This window comes from Rhinatrema bivittatum, chromosome 2 (assembly GCF_901001135.1).
Source record: "Rhinatrema bivittatum chromosome 2, aRhiBiv1.1, whole genome shotgun sequence".
NCBI lineage: Eukaryota > Metazoa > Chordata > Amphibia > Gymnophiona > Rhinatrematidae > Rhinatrema > Rhinatrema bivittatum.
In genome coordinates, this window is record NC_042616.1 from 427,372,732 (window position 1) to 427,388,255 (window position 15,524).

Genomic DNA, 15,524 nt, shown 5'->3' on the forward strand with positions numbered 1-15,524 from the left:
AATAGGAAATATAATCTATATTGTAATAATATCATAAGATAATGTCAAGTCCATAAATGGAGGGACAGAAGACAGGATTGGCAATATTCAAAATTGACATCGGATTATCTCCAATCATATATGAATAGATTAAGAAAAGCCCTAAGTACAGCTTTATCAAGAAACCTTGTCAACTACATAGGATCATAGAAAATAAACTTGTTCCCTTGGTATATCACTACACTTTTTCAGATACATAAAAAAAGAAAAAGATGAGCCCCCAAACCCAAAACTTGAGATCTTAACTGCAAAAAAGATTTCCTCTGTAAAGATCTGGAAAAACACTCACTTTCCTGTCTAAGGAGGAAAGATTGATTCCTAAAGAAAAGTTTCAAAACCAAATTCCTATCCATTTTCAAAACAAAGGTGAAAGGACCCCCAGGTAACCCTCCTGGGGGCACCATGCAATATTTAAATTAGGGGTCACATTAGACAGGAGGTGCTAGGGTCACTTGCATGCCCCTAGCGCCACCTTGAGAATGGGAGCCCATGAGCTGTTGGTTAGGAAACAGCTGCCAAATTTATCGGCTTCCATTTTCCTAATTGGCGCACAGCCAGGGCTTCAGGAAATGAACGCTTGTTAACTGAGTGTCCATTTACTAAACCTGAACACCGGCGCTTTTTTTTTTTTTTTTTTTTTAGTTTTTTTAAAGATTTGTTCTCCTAGTTAATATTGCAACAATGTTAAGTAGGAGGATGTACTTTTCGGAGCGCAAAAACTGTGAGTCTTAGACTTTTTTGTATTCAGAGTGAATAAATAGCCTCTTTCACATGCATTTGCATATGATGAGTGCTATTAGTTTCGTCCTACATTGGACACGCATTGTGGAGGTGCTAATCCTTTTATTGCTTAAGGGGATTAGGCATCGCCTATACAACCCGCATCCAACTGCCAGTTAAAAAGTGTACTCGGCTGAGCGCACTGTAGTGCATCAGCCCCAGAGTCTTTCTAGCTGCTATATCTTCTTGAGAATTTGAGTAACACTGATTCATCTAATCTATAGAAGAAACCAGTAAATCAATACCACCTTTTTGAACACCAGACAGTTGATTCTGAGAGGAGGTATAATAAACTTTGGGGTAGATTTTATAATGTGCACGTGCCTGCACATTATGTTGTGCCCATGCTACCCGGCATGCACAATGGACGTGCCGATTTTATAACATGTGCACTTCAGCATGCATGTTATAAAATCCATGGGCAGCGCAAACATGTATGCCGGATTTTAGAATCCATGTGCAAATGTGCAGCAATGCATTCTGGCCTTTCCCAGTTTCCTCCCCCCCCCCATCCCTCTTCCCTTCTCCTCCCCATCCCCTCACACTAGCTTTTTAGGGATTTTTTCTTTGTTTTACAACTTACTTCAGGGCCCGACCTGAAGTAAGTTGCGGGCGCCAGTCTTCGGAACAACATTCAATGGTGCTGTCCCAGCCCGCCCTCCGCCCCATACAGAACACAGCCCTGCCCATCCTTTCCAGGCAGCTCTGCCCTTGTACACGTACCGGGTTGTAGGTGTGTGGCCAGGCCCCTTCAAAAATTTGCTTAGCGGGCTCAAGGCCCAGCGATGCACGTAAAGCCCAGATTTTATGCAGAGGTTCGCTCAAATAAATTTAAACTCCTCTTTGGAAGACATAACTTATGCATGTACCTTTACATCTATAGGGGTCAATATTTATTTAACTCACAATTTATCCAGCTAGGTGCTGACATTTCAATTCCCCCCACCTTCCTTATCTGGCTAAACTCATTATCCAGATAAAATTTAGCTGGATTACATAAAGGAGTTCTGGGGGCATTCTGGGGCAGAGTTAAGTTAGCCGGCTAAGGGCCTGATTCATCAAGGAGTTTTCTCATATTTATCTGGCTAATTCTAGTCGTGCCGTAGAATAGTCCTAAAGATAGCCAGCTACGTTCAGTAGTGCAGCAGCACCACTGAATATCCCTCCAAAGTTAGCCAGATAACTTTCTCTGGCTAACTTTGCAATCCAGTCGGTGACTGAATATTTCCCCTCTACTTTCTAAATTTACAAAGTATGCATGCAAGTGCCAACTCCACCCCTTGGACACCTCTGCTTAGTTTGTATAAATGTACTTGTGAAACTGGGTTACACGATCACTTTTATATAATCAGAGCCTGGCCAAATATGTAAGTCATTTAGGTGCATAAAACCAAGATTTATGCAAGTAAATGGCTTTGAAATGTATCCCCTTAAAGTTCTCCTTGCTTAATAAACTTCTGCTTGCGCAAATGTTCTCACACATGGATAATGGGAGTGAATTTGGTTCTTTCAATCTCAATTAGATTTTCAAAAACCTAATTGTTACCCAGCTTATTGCAGAATATTCATAGAAAAAAAAAAGTTTTACCTTATAGGGGTATCCAACTGTGGTCCATAATGCCACAAACAGGTCAGGTTCTCAGGATATTCACAGTGAATATGCATGAGGTCTGTTTGTGGGTCTTGAGGACTGGAGTTGGCCATCCCTGTTACAGAAGGTCTAAGAGCATTCGGCTATGAAATTTGCTAAGGGATAATGAGGATCATGTAATGAAGATGTGATGCTGGGCAGGAGCCAGACAAAAAAGCTGTGCATAGGGAATTTGTCTTTCCTGATACTGGATATTATTCAGCTTTCTTCCACCCTAATGTGATTAATTCAGTTCTTTCTTCTGCTTCTAAATTTTAGTAGTATATTTTTAAATACGCCACATGAAAAAGTTTATACCTATTAAGTTATTATAATCAAGAAAAAGCAACCTGAACTTTAATTGGATTTTAGATTTCATTACCTGCTTTTCCTAATTCCAAGCTCAAGGCAAGTTACAATTCAGGTACTCCTAGATACTTCCCTATCCAAGTGGATTTACAATCTAAGTTGTACCTGAGGGAATGGAGGATGAAGTGACTTGCCCAAGGTCAAAAGGCACATCTGTGAGAGAAGCAGAATTCAAACCTACAGCCTGCTGCTCTAACCAGTAGACTATACTGCTACTAGTATAGCATTTCCTTTTTATAATTGCAAACGATGGAAAAAGTCTTACGGTTCTTTTTCATTAAGAGCTTTGTGTCTCAGATACTCCTCCAGGCACTGAATGGCGTAATCATCCACAGTAGGATCAAACTTATTGGCAAACAGATGATGCTGCTGGAGCATCCAGTGGAGATCTCCAGCTCCATTAATACAGATAGACCGTCGAAAAATACCTGTGCATGAAGGATAAGCAGCCCCTTTATCTATATTTCCACCAAGTCCATCCCATTTCATCAACCTTGCAATTGCATTCATGTCTGAGAGTTCATATTTATCATGGTATGGAGAAGATCCAGGTACTCCGGGCATTCGATTTATTGTTGCCCACAGTTGTTCTTCTGGTATGAGGGTATCCTTTATCCATTCTATTAGTTTCTGCACGTCAGGATTTTCTAAGACATATGTCACAAATTCTCTTGTGACCACAAAGTAAGCACTTCCAGTAAACACTGGAGAACTGATTGGTGGTGGACCTTTCATAATAAAAGTTCTCCGAATAGTTGTATCTGTTTTATAAGAAAACCACCAGCGGACTTTTTTATGTTTTGGTGGCTTTTTAGACTCCAGACTGTTTTTGCCATTCAGTACCTTCAGGGCTCTGACTATCTCAGCGTTAGTCTTTATTGGTAAGTCGGTGCCACAAGTGTTTAAAAGATATCTCCAGGGCACGTTACTTTTCAGCAGATCTTCCATGCAGTTCAGATCAGCTTTAAGCCTAAACCAGGATGTGTAAACTACTTTTTCTAGTTTAGATGCCAAAAATACATTTTCAAAACAGGAAATAATGGCTCTCACAGCCTCCTTATAACTCTCAGGAGATTTTTCATCCACGTGGACACAGTATATATTCTGAGGGTTATAAATTGCTCTTAAAAGTCTTTCAAACATTTCAATTTGTTCATGGATGACCATGGAATATGCAATGGGAAAATTCTCTTCCTCTTTACTGAGTGGAATAGAAATAAACCTCCTGATTTTCTTGTAAAGGTTACAATCTTTAGTAAACTTCAAGTAGTCCATTTCATTTGCAGGCAACCTCTTATTCTTAGCATTTGATTGGTGCAAAAGTGCCCTTTTCACTTCTTGCTGATCTCCTTTTATAATTTTGGAGCAATTAATCTCATCTCTGGAAGGAAATTGCATTATGGTGAAGAACTGAGTTTTATTGTAGCTACTCCGTAGATTATTTTCTTTATTTTGTAATTCAACCTGATCACTGCGTTGAAAAACATATTTTAGCATTGCGACAGAAAACAAAAGGAGTCCAAAATACAAAAATTGGAGAGGCCATCTCCTGCAAAGTTGGCTCCAAATCATTTTTAAATGTAGATGCTTTATCAGGTTTTGTTTTATATTTATTGTAGGTAATTTTACTCTAATCCACTCCTTATATATTGCACTGGAACACTGGAAACCACATGGGTCTAGATACTGCAGTCATCATCATACCAAGATTAGGAAAATAAGACCTTTTTGGCAAACCACAAGTTGCTGGTAACTTTCTTCAGCAATACCTTCCACCATATAGCACTGTTCTCCCTATAACGGTGATCATATCTATATCACAAGGCAATGAAGTCAGACAAGGGAGCATAAGCTTTCTCTTAGAATATCCAACCAAAATGTTCAGTCTTCTACAGCACTATAAAGCAGCAATTATAAAGAACCATTTGAACCTTTTTGTTCCATGGATGATGAATTATTTTTACTCTTTGTTACAGAATTGTAGAATAAAGAATGGTGAGCCAGCTTCAGTAAAGGTCATCCATATACAAATGTCTGACTTCACCTGGAGAAAGTTAGATTCCCTCAGCTTTGTTCTGGAGCATACAAAATGAGTTATTTTGGCTCTGCTTGGCAGTGTCGTCCAGTGTAGAACTGTGTTGCCTGTTTCAATTCTGCATACAGAAAAAGGAAACAGAACTGCCAGTCAACAGAATCCTAAACTATACTGAAATTTCAATGCAATAAATTCTCATGTTAACACTGTATGGTAATGATTTACCTATGGGCTATAAAAAAAAAGATTAAGCACTGCAAAAGTGATCTTTGGTCATAGAAAGTTTTCTATGCTGTCTCCTTTTTGATCCCTCTGCACAAAGTAATTTCTACCAAATTTCAAAAACTGTGAAACAGAAAGCAGTAGCTTGCAGGGATCATCTCGCTTGTGCCCAGACCCTGGAATATATAATGCTACCTGATCTCTTTTTCCAGAAACCTTCCTGACCTCACAAAAGAAACACTATGCCAAAATGTTGTTCAATGATTAACACGATACAGCAACACTTAAGAAATAACTAAACTATGGATTAAATCCTAGCAGTTTCCTAATACCCTGGTAAAAAAAAAAATAAAAGGAAAAAGATTTCTAAGAATTTCATAAGTCTCAGTTGCTTATATGTAGATATTTTCTGCATGACTCTTCATGATAGGATGAACTCTTGGTTATATTGACTATGTTTAGGACCTTCATTTTCAGTTTAGTTTATTTTTACTGTAAATTTATCAGTTAATTATAACAAACAAAAAATGGGATAAAATATATGGAAAAAAGAATCTTTCAAATAAAGCAAGCAAATGTGCAGAAAATTATTCAATGTCCACACATCATTTTAAGTGAAAGAATTATATTTTTGAACGTCCTGTGGAGTTGCCATCACAAAAATATAATTCTTTCACTTAAAATGATGTGTGGACATTGAATAATTTTCTGCACATTTGCTTGCTTTATTTGATTGGTTTGCATGCAGTAGTGCTCCCTTCTTGCTTTTTGAAAAAAGAATCTTTCCATTGCATTAGGAAACTTTTCTTCCTCTTTGCTCAGTGGAGTGGGAATAAAGTTTCTATTTGTTTGCCAGGGAGTTTTGTCTGCCTGAATCCTCAGAGATGATGTGACTTGCTGCTGGGGACTGCCCTGACCTTAACTTACCACTACAGAGAAGTCCCAGGGCCGCGTGATGGCCCAGGCTTGGAAACCCGACCCCTCCCGACCTTGCAATGGAGGACGTGCCGGAGGGGAGGGGAAGAGCGACACGTGATGGGCACTCAACCCCTAACTCCCTCTGCACACGACCGCGCAGTGAAATCATCGGCCGGGGACGGGCGCATGGTGATGTCATCGCCGGCATGATTTAAATGACCAGCACACGCTTGCTGGCCCTTTTCCCCTCCCCGGCGGGCGCATTTCCCACCCACTCTACCCAAGGCGAGTTTAACGCCTCTGCTTGTTAGCATCGACGAAGTCAAATGCATCTTGTTCTTTTAAATTTACTCTTATGTTTATATGGCCCAGTTAGCAGAGTTATGTTAGTTGGAGTTATGTTAATAATGTACATCGATTACATCGTCGCAGCTATTTATGCGGGTGAACGAGCCAGTAGGTGACCTTGTTGTCCCAAGTGGGGTCCCCTGCTTGGAAATCACGCGGGGGGCCGAGCAAAAGGGGCTGCCTTGCTAGGAAACACGGTTGGCAGCCCAGAGGGGCACCGGTTTGGTGCCGGGAGTGTATTTGGCTCGCACAAGGGTTGATTAATCTGTTAATAACAATAAAGCTGGGACCTTCTTCATCCATTTAATTTGTATGAGTATTAATTTCTTTAACTCAGGGTGACATCGGGGGGGGGGAGGGGGGGTAGCCCGAGGCATCTGTGCCGGGTCTGCGCGTCATAATTTCTGCTGCCTTTTCCTCCCTGCATTTAACTGAGCCCCTGCAAATGGGCAGAATCTGCTCCACTACTATACAAAACAAAATTTCCCATCTGCTGAGAAAACGAAACCAACTGCAGCAGGAGAAAGAGAACTGTGGGGTTTTCTGTATCCTAGAGCGTGTTCAACCCACAAATAAAATAAACCCCCAAAGCATCAAGAAATCGTCTACTGTGGAAGCAGGAGAGAGTTGGGACTGCAAAAATCTGTCAAAGGGGAAAAGCAGCACCGCTGCTGAGAGAACTGAAGCCAGCATTTCTCACCTGAACTGCTGTTTCACTGTTTCTGCAGAGTTGGAGGAGCAGCTGTCTGCTAGTTCCAGAGATTCATTCTTGGAGCTGCTGAAGTGAAGCAGTCAGGAGCCAGGATTTAAAAGAAGAAAGACTGCAACTCAGGACTCAGTCGTGCTAGGGAAACAAGCCCTACTTTTGTGCTAAGGAGCAGGTACTTACTCAAACGTTTTCCTTTTAAAGAGGCAGTTCGTAATATGACCGGCAGCAGCAACTATTTGGAGCTTCTCTTAAAGTGGCAGCACTAAATTTATTCAGGAACCCATTGAAGAGGCTCTCTGTCTGAGTACTCCTGTTATAGGAGCCCAATGATATTCTCAAGGTCCCCATTCCACCAAACTGATAGAGGAGTCAGAAGATGACCCCTTCACTAAAAAGGTGAAAAAATATTCTGGAAACTTGAGCTGGGATCATGTTAAAAAAGCGTGCACTGATTGTTCAGCACCTGCTTTCTGCACATAATTATTGCATTGGCCCCTTTCTGTGTTATTTGGTCATGTGTTCTTCCAGGTACAGCATGTGGGAGACTTGTACCCAGGATCCTGTGTCCAGGTTGAGGTTCCATGTGAGTGGAGACAGTAGAGATTAAACTGGACTTAAGAGCTGGATACTACACTATATTTACCACGTATCTGTGGACCCTTGGGCTGAGGCAGGATTGGCTTTACCTGCAAGGAGGAGCCCTGCAAGTTTCCACCATCGGCAGGTAGACCCAAGTGAAGCAGAGACCAGTCAGGATCTTTACCTATACCAGCCCACATTCCCTCTGGGTTGACCCTATGGGTGCTGGGGTCAGCAGGACAGCTGGGGTCTCTGCTGAAGACCCATGGTAAGCTGGGTTGTAGGCAGGTGGCAATCGGTCGTATCCAAGGTCCATGCAATGCTCAGAGGCAGACGGTGGTCATTTGTATCTAAGATCCAGGCAATGGTCAGAAGCAGGCAGTGGTCAGTTGAATTCAAGGTCCAGGCAATGGTCAGAGGCAGGCTGCAGTCATGCGTATCTGAGATCCAGGCCAAGGTCAAACCAGGTATCTATCTGAGGGTGGAGAAGAGGGATGGGTGGGGGGGGGGGTGGGGGTGGCCAGGTAAGAGACAAGAACAGGTGAGCAATGTGGATGGATGCTGTGCCTGCCTGTCCGTCCAGGCTTTACGTCCCTACGAGGCTTGACCTCTATCCTCGAATGCTGTGCCTACCTGTCTGTCCAGGCTTTATGGAAAAGACAAAATGGTGGATGCCACACAATAGTCTTTTTCAATATTTATTCAGGGAGACGTACAAAATCTTATGTATATGCCCGACTCTGGCCGAGTTTCGCCACCAAGGGTGGCTGCCTCAGGGGCTACAAACAAACATATATAAATATTTAATAAATCATAAATAATATTAAAACATAATAATTAAAAACATAAATTATAAAAAATTATTTTTTCATGATCTCTCATCAAAAACATACACATTATAAAAACTATAATAATGACAATGGAATATGAACATCAAAAGGATAAAATGGAAAAGTTTTTAAAAACATCAAGTTAACTTGAACTTCATACAGATTACAGTAAAAAGAAAAATACCTTTTAAATCACAAAGCAGTGTTCAGGTGATGGTTCGGATAAGATCAATCGTATACCTACATCTATTTAAAGCAAGTAGATCATAGTCAGCTATATATAAATAAACAAACCAAGTGTATTCATGCCTTAAAATCCCCTTCTATTGAAAATTTGGTAATGAACTATATAGGGTAATATGTTTCAAATAATTTTCTAATGTTGTAAATAAGAAAAAACAGAATGAAAAAAAGAAAGAAAAGAAAAAAATAAGATAAATGAATTGTTTAATTATTTATGTGCTTGTATGAAACGAGCATTTCAAAATAAAATCGATTTTTGAACAATACCCTGATCAAACTCTAAATAACACATCTCAAAAGACACCCAAAATAAGTCAATGATAATTCAAAAATGATTAATTAGGTGAATAGATGAAACATTAATTATTAAATACCACGCGAAAAAATATATCTGATAAATGGGCTATGCAGCAATGTGAACATTCTTGCCATGTACTGTATAACTCAACCCTTGAAAGGCAATTTATGTTTAAACCAACATTTAAATGAAAAACTTCCCATTGTGGTGCAGGTGACAGATTGTCCCCACTCAACTGTATCTATCTGAATTTTAGAAGTGGTGAACACTAAGAAAAAAGCGAAAATAAAAACAAGAACAACTATATATATATATATCTCATTAATTTATGCTTTCAAAAGTGCCCACTCATGGTATTATTTGTATTTCAGAGACAATAGCGGCATAGCCATGCCAACTCCAGAGCAACTCTCTACTATATAATAGTTCTATAGAAAAATGGTAAATAGAAAATGTATTTTCTTTAGCAAATCATGCCAGCGAGTGTTATGGTTGTAAATACTATAAGTTAAAATGCAGAATGTCTCGTATCAATAAATCGGTGAGAACGTAGACGCCAACCAAAACGCCCTTTCATTCTGATTTTAGCGCAGCAGCTTAGATCAGGGCAGGATTAGAAAAACGGCTTACCTGCCTTACAAAGTATAACTATTAAAAGAGTTGTTTATGTATACATATAGTGCCGTGCAAATCTTCATATAGTGGATGCCTATGCAAATGAATGAAAGCAACTTACCAATTCTACGTATGCCGATGCGGTTCGTCTCCTTTCAGCGAATAACAAAAGAATGGAGATGCCAAGCACAGCGCTCTTTAAAACTAAATTGGCGCCAAAAAAGTGTCATGAAGGCGGGGGTTCCATGATTGACATGGATACCGGGTGGAGTTGACTATTTTTAAAAAAATTAGCCGTGGTGATCTAAAAATGTTCTTACTGCACTTATGCAAACCATTCAAAGTACTATTAAATGCACATGTGGAAATCAAACCAGGAGCAAGAATCGATTATCTAAATAAAAAACATTATTTAAATAAACTTGTAGTGAGTATTATGACCAATTTGTGTGATCTCACTGGATGAAAATTATCAATTGAAAAAGCCAAATAAAGGAATAAAGTCAACAAAAAATGACTGTTCACAAGACTTTTAGGGCCTCATTTTCCAATATCGCAGTGGTAACGCATGAGGGGGCGTGTCCCATGCAAATAAGGCATTTTTTGTGCAGCGGGGAAACATCGCGTCACGCGATGTTTTCGCCATTTGCGGAACTGGAATCTTTGCAGTACACAAAAGTGTTGAAGACAATTCTGAACCGGGGGGGGGGGGGGGGGGGGGGGAGGGAGAGAGAGAGAGAGAGAGAGAGAGAGAGAGAGAGAGACTTGCTATAGTGCCTATGCCCTAGACAGGTATTTGTATCCCTATGGGAGGGCCACCTAGTAACTCGAGGTGGGGATTAGGTATGAGCGTAGGGGGTTGGGGGACACTTTCACATTCAACATGAGATGTACGGAAAGAATAGTGGTCTCTAGTGAAGATTTGCTGGCCGTCGGAGTGAGGAAACTCACTCCAAGAAGAGATTTGGGCAACATTTTCTTATGTTGAATGTGAAAGTGGCCCCCAACCCCCTACGCTCATACCTAATCCCCACCTCGAGTTACTAGGTGGCCCTCCCTCTCTCTCTCTCTCTCTCTCTCTCTCCCGTTTTACATTTGCTCCGCCCCTGACTATAAAATGACGAATTTGCATTCGCAAATCGCGTTACCAGCTGTTAGCGCGATTTGCGAATTTATCTCCCGCAATAACACCTTGGAAAATGACCCCCTTAGTGGGTGTTAAAAAAGAAAATGCCCAATTTCTATATTCCATATATCAACATAATGGATAAAAATAAACATATTAAATATATATTAATTAAAATCTGTATATTCTAATTCCATTGTGATTCACAGAAAATAAAAATAAAATTGCAAAAATATAAAAAATAAAAATGATACAGGGGGATATATATAAAATATATAGCTGACCATTAACTGCATTAACCATGATATACTATAAAAAAAACAGACATCAGTTTCATTGTTCAGACCATCAGGTGTCAACGTCTTAAAATAAAAAATGTATCTTTGTTCAAGTTGTAATAATAATAGATCAAAGTCACCTCCTCTTTGATTGTGTAATGGTTGTTGAACAACACAGAATTTATAATCGTCAAATCTGTGATTTTTCAGAATAGAATGCTCAACTAAAGGTTTGGCAGCAACTAATCGATTGATGTTACTCCTATGTTCAATTACTCTTTTATTCAATGCTCTCACAGTTTTCCCTATATATATCAGATTGCATGGACAGAATACAGCGTATATTACTCCTTTACTTTTGCTATTTGTAAATGAAGTTAATCTGAAATCCTTTTCTCTACCCGGTATTTTCAAAACAGAAGTTTTCATGTTTACATTACACACTGATCACATTCCACAAGGGCGATGGCCCGGTGGTCTGATGTCTTTTTTATTTTTGACCGGTAGAGCCGACGGAGCTAGCATATCCTTCAGGTTCTTATCTCTTTTGTTTGTAATCAATAGATCTTTGTCTTTAAAAGCAGTTAAAACCTGTAATATGGGCCAATGTTTTCTTAAAATCGTGATGATTTTATGAGACATGGTGGTGTGAATCATAGAACAGACAATAAGTGACACAGATTTTTTCTCCTTTTTCTTTAACAATTCTAAACGATCTTGACTGCGTGCCTTCAAATAACCTTTTAAATTTTTATACGTGGTTGAACCTTTTAGACCCCAATCTGAAATTTACAATTATTTATGACAAACGAAGTATTTCGTTCCTAGACATCCAAATAACATTGCAAGATGGGATTTTTATCACAGATATTTTTAGGAAGCCGACAGATTCCAATAAACTTTTGCATTTTAATAGTTGCCATAATAGATCTCTGTGAAAGAACCTTCCATATTCTCAATTTTTGAGACTACGTAGATTGTGCACTGATAACATTACATTTGAAAAAAGAGCATCAGAGATGGCAACAAGATTTAGCAAGAGGGAGTACCCAGAGAAATTCATTCAGAAAGATTATTTGAAGGCACGCAGTCAAGATCGTTTAGAATTGTTAAAGAAAAAGGAGAAAAAATCTGTGTCACTTATTGTCTTTCCTATGATTCACACCACCATGTCTCATAAAATCATCACGATTTTAAGAAAACATTGGCCCATATTACAGGTTTTAACTGCTTTTAAAGACAAAGATCTATTGATTACAAACAAAAGAGATAAGAACCTGAAGGATATGCTAGCTCCGTCGGCTCTACCGGTCAAAAATAAAAAAGACATCAGACCACCGGGCCATCGCCCTTGTGGAATGTGCTCAGTGTGTAATGTAAACATGAAAACTTCTGTTTTGAAAATACCGGGTAGAGAAAAGGATTTCAGATTAACTTCATTTACAAATTGCAAAAGTAAAGGAGTAATATACGCTGTATTCTGTCCATGCAATCTGATATATATAGGGAAAACTGTGAGAGCATTGAATAAAAGAGTAATTGAACATAGGAGTAACATCAATCGATTAGTTGCTGCCAAACCTTTAGTTGAGCATTCTATTCTGAAAAATCACAGATTTGACGATTATAAATTCTGTGTTGTTCAACAACCATTACACAATCAAAGAGGAGGTGACTTTGATCTATTATTATTACAACTTGAACAAAGATACATTTTTGATTTTAAGACGTTGACACCTGATGTTCTGAACAATGAAACTGATCTGTCTGTTTTTTTATAGTATATCATGGTTAATGCAGTTAATTGTCAGCTATATATTTTATATATATCCCCCTGTATCATTTTTATTTTTTATATTTTTATATTTTCGTAATTTTATTTTTATTTATTTTCTGTGAATCACAATGGAATTAGAATATACAGATTTTAATTAATATATATTTAATATTTTTAATCTGTTTATTTTTATCCATTATGTTGATATATGGAATATAGAAATTGGGCATTTTCTTTTTTAACACCCACTAAAAGTCTTGTGAACAGTCATTTTTTGTTGACTTTATTCCTTTATTTGGCTTTTTCAATTGATAATTTTCATCCAGTGAGATCACACAAATTGGTCATAATACTCACTACAAGTTTATTTAAATAATGTTTTTTATTTAGATAATCGATTCTTGCTCCTGGTTTGATTTCCACATGTGCATTTAATAGTACTTTGAATGGTTTGCATAAGTGCAGTAAGAACATTTTTAGATCACCACGGCTAATTTTTTAAAAAATAGTCAACTCCACCCTAGAAGAAATGGGAAAAAGGAACTTGGAATTTCATGCGGCAGTGGTGAAAGATAGAGAATTATTATTAAGGCATATTGAGACTTTTGAGAATAATTCTAAACATTTAAACCTATGTTTTCTTAACTTCCCTAGAGTTGCTGGGGATGTACCGATGGAAACTCTTCAAAAATTTCTTAAGGAAATACTGGGTTTTTCTGAAACGGATTTGCCTGTAATAAGTTTCTGTTATTTTCTGCCTAAGAGAAATTCTAATCTAAATATGACTGAGTTACCTGACAGGACCAGAAGGCTCAGGAGTGCTGAAGCGAACACCAAGAAGGGCAGGACACCAGGAGGCGAAACACCAGGAGACGAAACACCAGGACACCTGGACAAGGACCTCAGGCATTAAGACATGACATGACGAGAAGACGAAACGATGAGGAGCTCCATGAAGAAGACCTGACGGAGCTCTGGCAGGCAGGAGCCTCCAGAGTGAAGTAACTCCGATGCAAGGTGAAGACATAATGTGAAGACAGCCCTTTTATAGGGCTAGCACAGGAAATCAGTCCATAGGTGGGGCCAGCACACTTCCTGTGTCTGGCCCTTTAAATTCAGAAGAGAGGCGCGGCCGTGCACCTAGGAAGAAGGAAGCAGGGCTGTGCAGGACCGTGGATAGCGGCCTGCACAGACGTTCAGACACAGACGCAGGGCTGGGCCTGTGAAGCAGGCCCCTGACGGCAGCGGCTCCAGCTGCTGCAGGAGGCCCCGGGGGGCAGCTCCAGCCGCTAATCCAGGCCAGGGCTTGCAGCTTCCGGCCGCGAAGATGTTGTGGACGTCAGGGGCGGCTCCGGCCGTGAAGAGTGACATGAAGCGCAGCTTCCAGGTCGCAAAAGGAAATAGAGTCCGCGGCTCGGTCGCGGTGAAGAGCAGGCACAAGGGGCGGCTTCCGGGCCTCAGAAGCAGGAAAGTCTGCGGCTCCGGCCGCACCAGAAGGCCCGATAGCAGCGTCCAGCCACACCGGGAAGCGGGAGCAGCAGAGAGGAGAGCAGTGCCTGCTTGCGGGGGGACCCGCGGGCAGGGTCCATGACAGAAGTCACACAGGTAAGGCATCTGAAAATTCTCCAGTTGTGCATGCTTTCTCTCAAGACATTGGACATAAATATACAAATAGAGCTAGCGAGCTCCGCTCACATGAAAGCTTCTTCTAAAGGCTACTCCCACACAGGAGAAAAAAGATCAAATGAACCCAAGTTTTCAAGTCTGACTCTCACAGGTGATTCAGCTGGCACATGTTCCCAATGTCGCCCCCAGCTAGGGCGATGACAATATGCCATCTTCACAATAAGGATTAACACTGCAGGTTACATGTTACTCCATAAATCTCCTTCTAGCATTCATTCTTTAAGAGTACTGCAAGGCATTTCTCAAAAGAGAGCAAAAAGGGGGAAGGTTAGGGAAAGAGAGGGAAAAGTTGAAAAGGATTTGCAAGGCCACAGCTAAGCACAGGCAACATAGGTGCGTGCCAAAGGTGCAAACCTCTGAAGGCACCCACAAACTGGGAATCTCCTGCTGCTTCTCTTATTTCTGGGGAGCAAACCTCAACTCCGGCCCTCTGCCTATGGACACCATAAACTTAAATCTGGCCCCTGATTGTGTAGGAGAAATGCTGACATTGTGGCTGCTGGGAGGAGAAGCTGCAGAAAGGAGCAAGAAACAGGAGGACAAGCAGAGCTGAGGAAGATAGGAGAAGTTACAGAGGGGAAGGGAAAGGGAACCAGAGGAATCAGGCAGACTTAAGTGGGCCGCTTTTCCAAAATTTACCTCAGCCCTGCCAAGTTAAATTCCAGGAGGGAGATTTTTTTGCCCAGTCCTGAGTTTTGAATGGAGATCAGGGTAATTTGCTTTTCGAAATCAGCATTGTACATCCCAGAATACACCAGGATGGAGTTCTTGGAAATCCAGGACTGACATAAAATCTCCCTCCTAGAGCTAGGTAATTTGGCCACTGTATTAGCTAAAGCTAATTTAGGTTTTCATTGTGGCCCTGTCTACAATTCATTTATACTCAAGTAACTAGCTATGTACTCCTCCTTTATTGTGCGTCTATGCAAAGAACAAAGCTCTTTTGCACTATTTTCTAGTGAGAACCAGCCAAGCTTCCTGATAAGAATTAATGGATAAATTGCAGTTGTTTTGTCCATCTTCCAAGAAGACTGAATTTTGC

At 40.2% G+C, this 15,524-nt stretch overlaps 1 protein-coding gene across 2 annotated transcripts in view; it reads right to left on the bottom strand.

Moving 5' to 3' along the window:
- Positions 1-658: 658 nt before the first annotated feature.
- Positions 659-15,524, bottom strand: part of LOC115084885 (beta-1,3-galactosyl-O-glycosyl-glycoprotein beta-1,6-N-acetylglucosaminyltransferase 3-like) — a 35,410-nt gene continuing 20,544 nt past the window's right edge. Inside the window, exons 1-2 of one of the 2 annotated variants that reach the window (XM_029590273.1) lie at positions 7,042-7,269; positions 659-4,971 (exon numbers count right to left, since the gene is read on the bottom strand). In XM_029590273.1, the coding sequence (XP_029446133.1) occupies positions 3,080-4,390 (1,311 nt within the window). In that variant the 5' untranslated portion in view covers positions 4,391-4,971; positions 7,042-7,269 and the 3' untranslated portion in view covers positions 659-3,079. Of the gene's footprint in view, positions 4,972-7,041; positions 7,270-15,524 lie in introns of those variants that run through there. The other variant, XM_029590274.1, reaches the window with a different exon arrangement.